At 35.7% G+C, this 12,000-nt stretch overlaps 2 protein-coding genes across 3 annotated transcripts; both read right to left on the bottom strand.

Annotated features, from left to right (window-relative positions):
• Window positions 1–122: 122 nt before the first annotated feature.
• LOC120091535 (ERBB-3 BINDING PROTEIN 1) lies at window positions 123–4,206 on the bottom strand. 2 transcript variants are annotated; one of them, XR_005485729.1, is made up of 9 exons: window positions 3,910–4,206; window positions 3,679–3,763; window positions 3,355–3,504; window positions 3,114–3,267; window positions 1,542–1,894; window positions 1,365–1,456; window positions 1,099–1,278; window positions 483–689; window positions 123–380 (listed from the first exon to the last, which is right to left on the bottom strand). XR_005485729.1 is itself a non-coding variant. In XM_039049610.1 (8 exons), the coding sequence occupies exons 1-8, from the start codon at window positions 4,001–4,003 to the stop codon at window positions 607–609; spliced, it is 1,191 nt and encodes a 396-aa protein (XP_038905538.1). In that variant the 5' UTR covers window positions 4,004–4,206; the 3' UTR covers window positions 292–606. The 2 variants fall into 2 exon arrangements, 1 of the variants encoding a protein (XP_038905538.1); XM_039049610.1 differs by having other exon boundaries at window positions 292–689.
• A 2,902-nt stretch (window positions 4,207–7,108) lies between these two features.
• Window positions 7,109–11,028, bottom strand: LOC120091999 (mitochondrial succinate-fumarate transporter 1). The gene is made up of 2 exons (XM_039050185.1): window positions 10,299–11,028; window positions 7,109–8,128 (listed from the first exon to the last, which is right to left on the bottom strand). Exons 1-2 carry the CDS (start codon window positions 10,713–10,715, stop codon window positions 7,592–7,594), a joined length of 954 nt encoding a protein of 317 aa, XP_038906113.1. The 5' UTR covers window positions 10,716–11,028; the 3' UTR covers window positions 7,109–7,591.
• Window positions 11,029–12,000: the final 972 nt, after the last annotated feature.

Raw genomic sequence — 12,000 nt, 5'->3', positions numbered from 1 at the left:
TAGACATAGGACATCAAAACAGTACCAATATTGAATACAATACAATAACTTAAAACATTGTTAATAACTAAAAACAACTCACTCCTCAAGACAAATTTTAAAAATAATTTCTACAAGGTTTATATATATCAATACTCGATATTCTTCTTCATTCTTCAGATCATTCACATCAACACAGAGCATAGAATAAGAAAGATATACAAGTTCAGCTGTCAGGGGTTGAATTAAAGGATGGTTCTATGAGCAGAGATAAATATGGACAAGAAATATAAGGTTTAAGGACAGCAGAAAGGAATGAAAAAAGATTAGTAAAGAAAATATAATTAGGCTCATTCAGTCGCACATCTCATCTCGAGTGACAATCAACGCATCCATGGAGTCTGAAATGAAAAAGCATGTGTCGACATACAAAAGAGAAAGTTGGATTCATTAATAATCCCAATAAAGAACGTTCACCACTTTCATCTGGCAACCACACTCACCTGCTCATCGTATACAAATGAGATCCAACGGTGGGGGCAGACCCAAATTTGAAGAAAGGAAAAGGGAGAGGAATTACTAATTTTTTTTTTTCTCCTTTTTTTTAGGGTGTGGATATGGGGCTGTTCATTCTTGGGATGCAGCACCATTGGCTGTGGTATCCATTGGCTCAGCATCCGTAGGGTCCTCTGTCTTATCTCCTTTCTTACCTGCAACAATGGAGTAAATGTTCAGAAGATGAAATTCCTATGGAAGTGGCTGGAAAATTGTTTTATATTTTTTTTATACATGATAAGTATGGGTGCATCACACACATCTAATTTAAGAAAATAAAATAGTGTCGCTTCCAGAAAAATTGACTTTTTTTTGTCTGACCGAAACCAACAAACTGAACCGTTAAGCCAGTTTTCGAATGTAACTCGAAATTCATGGGTTTGTTTCCATGCTGAGTACCAACGTTTGGTCAGTGGACTCGGTTTGAGCACAAAACGAGTCCACAAAACCAAACCAAAGTTCAACCCCTAATTACGATAAAATAAAGACTGATGCAAGCCATCCAAGATTAAAACCTGGGGTCTTGTTGGAAAAATGTAAAATACATGAGTTCAGATAGCTAACCTTTCTTCTTCTTTCCACCACCCTTTTTCTTTGTCTTCGTGCCCAATGCTAACCATGCCTTGATTTCAGGATCTTCAATTGTTTTTGTAGGCTGAAGATCCTGTAGAGGATGAGATGTGACTCGGTCGGATCCATTAGGCATCAGCAAAACAGTGAATTTGATATGAGCAACATAGTCACCTGGTAAACACGAATTTAGTTATGCAGCAAAATCAAACATTGAAAAGTTTAGGCCAAAAGGCAAGCTCAGAAATTAGAAGCCTCACCAGGCTTTTCATGAAGAACAGGGTATGGCTGCAAAAGATCATGGTTAACACATTCCACTAATCCAAGTCGAGCCCTTTTCTCTTCCAAAGCCCTGCAATTATGAGATTATTAATATCACAGTAGAGGTGCAGAAACGAAAATTTTCCACAGTAGACATATAAGGAACATTCACAAACCTTGCTGTGAAAGGCATTATAGGAAACTTTTGAGTTATTTCACTGAATATAAATCTAGAGGCTTTCATCTTCAAATGATAGTTCCTGTCCACGGCTCTCTTATAAATAGTCGTCTGTTTCTCATCCAACAATTTAGGCTTTCCTTCTCCTGTGCTTGTAACTATATCTATTGAATACACCTCATTCTCCTCAAATTCTGCCTCATCAACCCTTGTGTCAGGATTGGCAACACTTAATACAACCTTGTTGCCATCAATCACAAACTGCTTCAGCTGATGGCTAAGAACACCTTCGACAATTTTGCAGTCATAAGATGCAGCAACCTTTTGAATTGCTTCTGTAACATCCTTGTTCTGGAAAATAAAGCCGTATCATAAGAGTGACAACAGAAATAGAAAAGAAAATAAATAAAGAATTGAAACAGTGACCGACTTTTTCCTCAACATTGCAACACACGTGGTTATTGTATTGGCAATACTTAAATGAGTAAAACATCTTAAAGATGTGATCTAAAGTTTTGTTTATTCCAAGTTCCTAGACCTTGAAACCAAATCACAAGTTCATGATCCTCTATCAGTGTAACTATGACATGAAAAGGCTTCATTGGATGCAATCCATAGCCATTGTAGTTATCATCAAGTAGAGACCATGTTGCCACACAAAGGCAATGGAGAAGAAAGATGGAATTTTATTAACCCAAAAACAGGAGAGGAAATTGCTTTTCCCAGGTTCCTAACCCTTGTATAGCAAAGGCACCTCAAGTCCATGATACTCTATCAGTGTAACTATGACATGAAAGGGCTTCACTGGATACAATCCATAGCCATTGTAGTTATCATCAAGTAGAAACCATGTTGCCACACACAAAGGCGATATGGGAGAAAACAAAGTTCTCATAACGGATGGAATTGTTTTATTTATATGGAGAAAACGCCGGGGGAGGGGGGGATATTTTCTTTTCCCAGGTTCCAAAACCATGATGCTCTATCAGTGTAACTATGACATGAAAGGGCTTCACTGGATGCAATCCATAGCCATGGTAGTTATCATCAAGTAGAGACCATATTGCCTCATGAAGGCAAGGAAAAAGTGTTCTAATAACATATGGATGTTTATATCAAGAAAATGGAAAAAAAGAAAGCCCACTGAGCTGTACAAGTATTTACTAATAAAAGTTCAGTTGTTTTAGACAATTCAAAATAGATGGAGAAAAAAACTAGCACAGAGAAACCATGATAAGACCACAATATATGATTTAGGCCAATGTTGGACACAATAGGCTTGACTATAGATATGCCCACCAAATTTGCTCCACATAAGGCCAGAATCCATGTAGGCAACAGGGAAAAGAGGAAATCAAAAGAACCAAGTGATTACCTCGGCAAAGTTGCCTTTCCAATAAACAGAAAAATTTGACATTCATTTTAAAAAAAAAAAAACTTAATATATCTAAACATTCACAAGATATTTTGAAAAATATATATTAGGATCTAGATTGAACTGAAAGACTCATATGTTCAGAGAAAGTCCAAACAAATTAAAATATATAATTTCAACAGCATAACAGGTTACCTTTTTTCCAGGTCTCACAAGCCTCAAGGCAACTTCAGCTGCAGTGTTAGCAGCTGCAATTACATCAGCAGCTCTTCCTGTAACGGGACCTTCTTGCAGCACATGAGTATGCGCGACTACAGCAATAAATCCGTCAATATGACAACCCAAATCACTGCGATAAGACAAAATTCCACAAGGCTTTATGTTTCCATCATTTAATGCAACAACTGAATTACCAAAAGACATCAGTACAGCTTACATCTTAACCATATCGCCCTCTTCCAACACCGTCTCGTCACTGGACAGCGGTGAGAAGTGGCATACAGTGTTGTTAACAGAAATGCAAGTTGGAAAAGCAACGCCTCTTTCAATCTTCTTCTTAACATTCTTGTACATATTGCCAGTTTGTCTATACGTCCAAAAAGAAGGAAAAACAGAGGGAAAGTCCCATTAAATAAGGCAGTCAATCAAATACCAAGAGCAATGACAGTGAAGAACAATCAAAACCATTGAATTGACTTGAATAAGAGCGATGAATAATAAGTCGATAGATTTTTTAACTTTAAGAAAACTAAACTCTTACTCCCTAATGAACGAATCCCCTTTCTCGCAAATGTCAACAATCTTTGCTTTTGGTTTGCATTCCGATATCACCAACTGTAATGCCTCTGCAAAATTATCCATTTGATCAGTTAAAAAACTCGTTTCCGCATAGCATAAACCAATTTTCAGGATATAACATCAGAAAAAACATAACTCGATGAGCCAAATCATAGAGTCAGACACCGAAAGAGAGAGAGAGAGAGAGAGTTACTGTTGACAATCTCAGCGGCGCTCTTGTATTTGGTGACTACTTCAGGAGAAGTAAGATCGAGCTCCTTCTCCTCCCTTTCCTCGTCGGACATCATCTACGCCGGCGAAGAACAAGCAGTCGGAGGGATTGAAGACGGCGAAGAGAAGAAGTGAAGCAAATTAGGATAAAGGCGTGAAGCTCGAAAGAGAACAAGAGGAAGGAAGCAAGGAAAGTGGCTGAGACCAAGTAGAACGATTTAGGGTTACAACCGGTGACGCCGCGCTTAGATTACCTTATATAAGATTTCATTTCCAATTATGTTCTAGGGTTTTTGGTTACCTTCTTCCCAATGGCAGCTATGGGCGGACCCCACCATATGAGATTTTAGGGTAAAGCATATTTTTCTATTTACCTATATGGGTTGGCAAAAATTCGCGAGGTCGGATATCATCTCTATTAGGGCGAAAAATCTACGATTTGATCAATCAAATATGAGACATAAAATAGGTGTTTGGGTGCGGATAGGAAGGGTATCCCCACCCATCTCCATCTCCGATGTTTCGAATATTTATATATATAAGGATAGTTAAGCTACTGTTTTTTTTTAAAAAAAAAAAACTAATTTCATTTAGTAACATAATTAATTTTAAATGTTTATTAATTCTACAATAAAAATCTTTAATGTTTTTTAATTACTAATTTAAATAAAAATAATAATTAAAAATATAAATAGGAATAGGAATTTTTTTCACGAAATCCGATCTCCAAATAGGGATTCCCGACCCTGACTCTAACTCCGAAAATGGAGAATGGAGTGGGGATGAAGGTTATAAAATCCCATTCCCATGGAGACGGAGATGCGACACCGTCTTGCCGCATTGCCAACCTTATGACTATTTCCCTTATTTTTTTTTCTTTTGTTTTGTTAATCAATTAGGCCACCTTTACTATTATAAAAATTGGTATAATGAGATTTCATCAATAGATTAATCATAACAAGCCACAATTGCAAACAATTACTTTTGATTAATAAACCTATCATGTTTACCGTTTAATTCAATAATAATAACAGTGACAATAATCATATTTGCTATTGGATTCCACGTGATAACCATAATGGTAATAGTAATCATATCAACAAGTGGGATCACACTAATTTTGAAACTCAATATTACCTTCCGTGCTTCAGATTGCATTGCATATTTCCACATTTCATTAGAACACAAATAAACAATAGGTAATCAAATGAGACCCATTTTTCATAAACCATTCATTTATTACATTTATCCAAAAAAAAAGCGACATTAGTTAGTTAGTTTTTTTTATTGTTATTATTATTAACTTTTGAACGACTTCTAAACAACACCTAAGGGTAAGAGGCGTGCGGTAAAAATATTTGGGTTGAACCCAAAATAAATCTAATGGACCTCGGTCTGGCCTGGCAAAAATGGTAAGCCCCTACAAATGAATCTATCCAAAAGGAATCAAGAAAGATCATTGATAAGTTGGGTTGTCTGTCTCAAAAAGGCTAAGTTTGTTTCATCATATTGCATGATACATAAAATCAACATAATATAAGCAACCTTTCTAGTCTTATAATGAAAAAAATGACAAGGGTTGTTAAAAAAAAGAAAAGAAAAGAAAAGAAAAAGAAAAAGACAAGGGACAAAGCAAGACCTCGTGAAGTCCTAGTCTTACAGATACCATTTTCATGTTCTTCTATATTGGCGTAAACAATTTTTTACTTTGGATGAGTATACCTCTCTTATATCCAATTGGATAAGATATTTCCTTATGTAAATTCCATAGCACCAATGGAGTTGTTTCCTGTGCCAAAAACAACAAATAACAAACAAACAAATTGTAGTGGGCAAATTTGAACTTGTCTTGATTAACCATTGGCAACATATTGCCACCAATGAACTCAAAGATGTCATCAGACATACAATGAAAATGCTAGCACTTACTAAGAATCCTCAAACGTTAAAGACCAAATTCACAGCACTACAATCAAGGAATCTGTCGTGTTCTTTGTAAAATTAGTTAGCATGAAAAAGATCAAATGTATCAAAGTTCATAGAAATACAGAGGACAACAATATTCTAAATACCACCATCTCAAACGATAATTAGCACAAGTGCTTTGCCAATTCGAGATATTTTTAAGAAATATAGAAAAAGGGTGTCATTGAAAATTCACCCGTTGTTCTGTTTTTTGTGGGATTCATTTTTTTTTTGTACGCTCTTATATTAGTTTTTTTAAAAAAGATACCTATCATTTGGTTAAATAAAAGTGATGTGTGATGTGATAGAAAATTAATGAACAAAATTCAAATGGATTTTTTCAACCATTAAGGATATGTTTGCAAGAGATTCTGAAATGATTAAAGTCACTTTTGTCCTTCTTAAACTCGTTCCAAATTATTTTTTTAATAATTTAAAATCAATTTTGATGATACAAAAATTACATTTAAAAGTGTAAAATTAAACATTAGAATTTAGGATAATTGTTTTAAACGTAAGAACTGCAAGAACTATTTTTGACACTGATAGACAATGATAGATGTTTATCAATATCTATCATGTCTATCATTCATAGACAATGAAATTTGGTTATATTTGTAAATAAGTTGGTTCATTTTCTTCTGTTTGAAAACAACCCTTAAATTTATTTTGAGTGATTAAAGATGAGTTTCAAAACCGCGAAAGAGGTTTGAACAATCTTGAAATCACTCCCAAACATGTAATTGAGAATCTAATAGATAACATTGAATAAAGCAATACGGTGCTATCTCAAACATAAATTTGAGATGTGGAAGCATTTCTGCTACAGAATGATTCCTTTAAGCTAACTAATTCATCCATTATAATATAGCATATAAGAAATGTCATGAGACCAAATGAAGTAAAAGAAAGATTGAGCTAACTGTTCTATGAGGCCGACAATGGCCCAATTTGGCAATCAAAGCTTAAGAAGTTTCCTAGTTGCTCTAATAGATAGATTCCATATAATATATGGGGGACAGAAATGCATAATAACTAAATATATAATCCACAAGAAGAGTTTTTCAGCTCTTGACAAGTGAAATATGTGCATAAAATCCATCCATCAGCTGCAAAATCAGAGTCCTGAAAAATGAACAATTGGTAAACTGAAACTTTTGAGTTACCACTTACCAGCCAAACTCATCAACATAGCCTATGTATATACAGAGGCAGCATCTTTCAACCAATTCAATCATTGTTCATTTTCTTAAAATCCAATACCTTTTGATAAGAATGTTTACCTGATACAAGGCCTACAAGGAATTATGTTATTGAGTACAAAACAACATCTACCAACAAGAAGTCTTGATAGTCCCAAGGAATCCAAGAATTGTAATTAAAGAATAAGCACTGCTCAGACACTAAATTTCAAAGTAAACAACACTAAAATTTCGAAGGGACTATCAGTCTAAAATACTTTCCCATATCTAACTTCATCTATTTGAAGACATGAGGAGCCAAATCTTCATGGTTATTCAGATGGTGGCTGAAACAGACACAGGAAAATGGAGGAATGCAATAAGAGACGCTAAAGACCGTCCACAGGACTTTAGAACGCAAGGACACAGTAATAAAATCTATAGAACAGATCTTATTTGAGTAAGGTTGTGCCTGCAGTGGACTTTATAGTAAACCAGTGCCAAAAATGTGCCCAGTATCTATATGGGAGCATCATGAATATGTCTCCTCTCATACAAGCCAATAATTTGATCGGCCACAGCCCACACAATGGCCTGCCCTGGTGGAATCCTCATGAGTCGGGGCAGCAGCCCTTTCCATAGAGCAAGAACTCCCTCCTCTGCGTATATGGTTCTGATAGCATGGAACATACCTTTGTACTTGAGTTCACCCGTGCCTTGGCTCTGGGCCATTAGCCTAGTTTTCACAACATCAAAAGGACCAGTGCATAAAGGGCCTGCCGTGCCTGCTAGGAATCCCGATACCATCGACTGCCATGGCTGGAGGACTTTTCCATCCCCTTCGTGTCTGTTCCAAAGAACAATATCAAAAGCATTCTTGGCAGTAAACATGGCAGCCTGGTTTGTACCATTGCGCATAACAGTTGGGGCAGCACCTGCCCAAAGACCTAGGAAGCCTTCTTCTCGAATAATCATTCGAGCACAGTGCACTGGACCCTTATACTTGAGGAGCTCAGGACTCAGTCCTTTCTGCTGCTGCAATCTAATTTTCACCACCTGCACCACCAACATACATACCAATATGTTAATCGTCACACACTTCTTACTATTGAACATACATGAATAGGGTGCAAGTTGAAACGGAAAAAACTGACTAAACAAATCAACTCAAGTTGAACTGCTTGCATAACGTTTAAATGGGGCAGAAAAATCTCTTCGATTGACCAGAAAAACCAAAAGACAAGTAAAATTTGAGATGAAGGCCAGTCGAATTTAATTATAGCATGCAGCACAGTTGTAGTGTATCAGCAAGTGTAAGAGAACAAATATCTCATTCTCTAAGCCAAGATAGTTTTCTTCTACTCAAACCTTTGAACGTGAATCTAACTCTCCAATATCTTTTTATTAGCAACAACATCATCTTGAGACCTTCTGTACATTGACTGTAGATATAAAATAATTGCACAACTCTCTACTTTGGCGTAAACTTCTACTTAAATAAGTTACTTACATTTACATAAAGGGGATGCACCAACTGATACAAAAGAAATAGAAAAGATGAATTTTGACTGACAAGGAGGATAGTAAGTAGATAGGAAATGGAGAATGGCGGTAGTAAGGAACTAGGCATTAAATTAATTTGATATAGAGAATGGAAAACTTGAGTTTCATAGTTAACCAATTGGCAAAATTGCAAACATGCCAAATTGATTGCGTCCACTGTCCCACCAGCCACCATAGCCTGGTCAACAATCACATTAGCAATGGTATAATGTTATCCACTTAGGAAATATGTCTAAGTGATTTTACTTTAGTTCCACCCCAAAGTCTCGTACTAATGTAAATAATAGTCATTATTTATGTATCTATGATCTTCCCTTTCCCTATCAAATTTGAAACTTTGGCTCTTATCAGAATTTTTATACATTATAATGCATCCAAGATTAATCCATATATCATACCAATCAAATCTTTTAAATTTGAAATGTGGGATTCTATTTGCGCTCCCAATAACATTTATGGATTTTCGTTTAGCATTCTCCCCTACCCTAATTTAGCTGCTAAATAAACCCAAATGAAGAAAGTCAGCAACCAAGGCAAACCGTTTGACAATGGTAAAGAAACTGATTTTTTCTGAAAAGCTAAAACATGCTTGAGTAACAACAACTCTCAAATGTTGATCTAATGGAAAGGAAGCAACCTACAAATGGAGTTTGGTAGAGTAAATGAAGCAGACAGAGCTTCTGCTGTCTGAATTAAACTTCGTCCAACTATCTATGGATTCTGTTTTTCTGACCGTGAGTCCATGACTATGAATAATTTTCTAATATTGTGAACTTAGAAACCTGATATTTTTAGAAGTCCACATACTAAATCATCACTATAGAGGAAATACTCAAATGTTAAAAGCCCATAGGGGTAACAGTGGGCTCTGACCCTCATAGTTATGAAAACCTTTTTTTTATATTCTTGAGTGTCCAGATCAGCATACATGCACTTTGACTAATCTCACGAGACAACATGTCTGACCCTACAACATTTGGGTATCAAAAGAACCGTAAGATATTAAATTGTCAGTAGGTGTCAATCATGGATTGAACTCATGACCTCTTAGCTCTTTACGAAGGCTGTGTCCCTTCCAAACTAATTAATTCCTGTTCATAATGTTAAAAGGGCCAAAACACTGTTCACCACCAGTCCCAACCAACCAACAAGTAATATATTATATGAATCCTGCTCAGCCGAAAAAGGCAATGGCAGGGCCTTAGTTGGAATCTCATTCTGCCATTATAAAACCCATGTTTTCCGTTGAAAACAAAGCCATGATGAGAATTTAAAATTGATTTAAGTACATCGCCATTAAAAAAATAGGAAAAGGTGTTTATATTATATTATATCAGTCCTGTCAGCGCTAAATATCGTCCACGACACGGTTTCCCATTGTTAAAGAGGAGAACCAGCGCACTCAACTCAACCTTGAGACCAACGATCAGAGCTAACGATTTTCAATTTCTAATTCTACGAATTAGTTTCATAATGCCCATAATAGGATAATTGACTGGTAAGGCGTCCTTCCTCGGGAGAGTAATCTCAAATTCGATAATATAAAAAGAATAAACAATCATGATTCCATATTCAAATCCGTCGAATATGAAATGGAAAGTTGAATTATAGCAAATTAGACTATTAGTTGACAACGAGAGAAAAAAGAGAGATGCAAACTGACCTCAAATGGAGTAACAATGACGAGAGCCTCCAAAACCCCGGCACCGAATCCAGAAATCAGACGAGCATGATTGCTGAGTTTTCCAGTCTCAGAATCCTTAAACGCGGTCTGAAGCACCGCATTGGACCCCATGCGAAGCGCATATTTCAAGGTCAGATGCGTAGCGAACGGAGTCAATCCCTTCCAAAGAGCTCGAACTCCTTCCGTTCGCGTGACCGTAGCTCCACAGTGAACAATCCCCTTGTACGCCCCACTCCGATCTAGCTGCAACCTAGTCTTGATAACATCAATCGGCTGTAGACAACAGGCCTCCATTACCCCTCCGAGAGAACCGGAGATCGCCTTCATGTATGGAGGAATCGATTTCGTGGTCGATTTCTGCTCCGTATTCGACCGACTAGCTTCCTGATTCTCCATTTTTCCGGTCTTTCCAAAACCCTTAATCGTCGCTCTTTCCTTGTCCACCTTCCTCTCGCGTTGTGTTGTTACTGAAGCTCAACCGCCATTTGGGGATTTTATGGTTGATGCTTTGCTAATTGCTTACAGCTCGTGAATGAATATAGCACCACGAATGAAGAATCGATGAAGCTTAGAGATACGACGCTAATGGCGGCCCTGGAAGAAAAGGTTGAAGCTCTGAAGCCTGAGCCTGACCACTTGTTTCGACTTCGTGCTTATAAGGGAAGGAGAAAAGGCCTCTGAAGAATTGCTTGTTCTTTTATTACAGGTTGTCCACGTGATGATATATAGATATCAGATCAGTCAGAATTTTGTTTCATTAGAATTTCGAAGAATATAATATGTGAAGGGAAAACAAGTTTATTGCGGGAAATCGAATATAATAATGGTACTTTTATGGCTAAAAATATATATATATTTTTTAAATCAATAAAAGTTCCCTTCAAATATTTTTTTCTCATTTTGATTAATAATTTAATAGATTTACAAATGTCCAATTTTTATCCTTTTATTCACAACAAATCTCAAAATTAGCCAAATAACAATAACAATAATCTTTATTAGTATTTATTGTTTAATGAATTTGAGACTACCATTATTAAAATTGGACCATTCAAAATAAAAAAAAAATTATAATGAAATTAAACCTAAAGTATCGAGATTAAGATGATATTTTAACTTAAAAAATTTAATTTCAGGATCTTTTTCAATATAGATTTCATTTTTTTTTCATTTTCAAAATACTCCTAAATAATATTGGAAATTTTTATTTTAAACATTAAAATAGCCATTAAATTTATTGATTTTTTTTTTTTTTTTTAGATGTTGTTTAAGTGAACGAGTCTTAACACATGGGACAAGAGATTTTTGGAGTTAGGATTAGCCAAAAAACCGTAAACGAAATAATAACAAACTGGGAGTGTGAGGTCGAAATGAGAAAAATGACAATAGATATCATTCATAGATGCATCATGTGTGTGTGTGCGCTTTTTTCCATGTATGTGTTTATATTTATTCACATCAACAAATACAAACTTTAATGTCGATAAATTTAGCACAACCTATAAAATGGTTATTTTGAAATAAACTTTAACACTTCAAAAGTTAAAACGGGATTTTTAAAAGTTTACGTTATAATTATAACTAACTTTATATTTAGAGGGATTTTTTTTTTCTTTGAAGACATCATTCATTAAACCAACAAACCATCACAACCATCCTCTTCACTAATAGTAGAGAGTTC

This window comes from Benincasa hispida, chromosome 11, assembly GCF_009727055.1.
Source record: "Benincasa hispida cultivar B227 chromosome 11, ASM972705v1, whole genome shotgun sequence".
Classification (NCBI taxonomy): Eukaryota; Viridiplantae; Streptophyta; class Magnoliopsida; order Cucurbitales; family Cucurbitaceae; genus Benincasa; species Benincasa hispida.
Note: the sequence above shows the minus strand (reverse complement) of the source record. Positions and strands in the feature narration are given on the sequence as shown.

Excerpts from the sequence above, each read along its gene's own strand:
- LOC120091535 (XM_039049610.1), bottom strand. The coding sequence starts at position 4,003 with ATGATGTCCGACGAGGAAAGGGAGGAGAAGGAGCTCGATCTTACTTCT. Across the intron at positions 1,457-1,541 it reads ATAATGCCTTTCACAGCAAG|GGCTTTGGAAGAGAAAAGGG; the intron begins GTTTGTGAATGT and ends TCATAATTGCAG. Across the intron at positions 690-1,098 it reads TGGTGGAAAGAAGAAGAAAG|GTAAGAAAGGAGATAAGACA; the intron begins GTTAGCTATCTG and ends CCATTGTTGCAG.
- LOC120091999 (XM_039050185.1), bottom strand. The coding sequence starts at position 10,715 with ATGGAGAATCAGGAAGCTAGTCGGTCGAATACGGAGCAGAAATCGACC. Across the intron at positions 8,129-10,298 it reads TCATTGTTACTCCATTTGAG|GTGGTGAAAATTAGATTGCA; the intron begins GTCAGTTTGCAT and ends TTGGTGGTGCAG.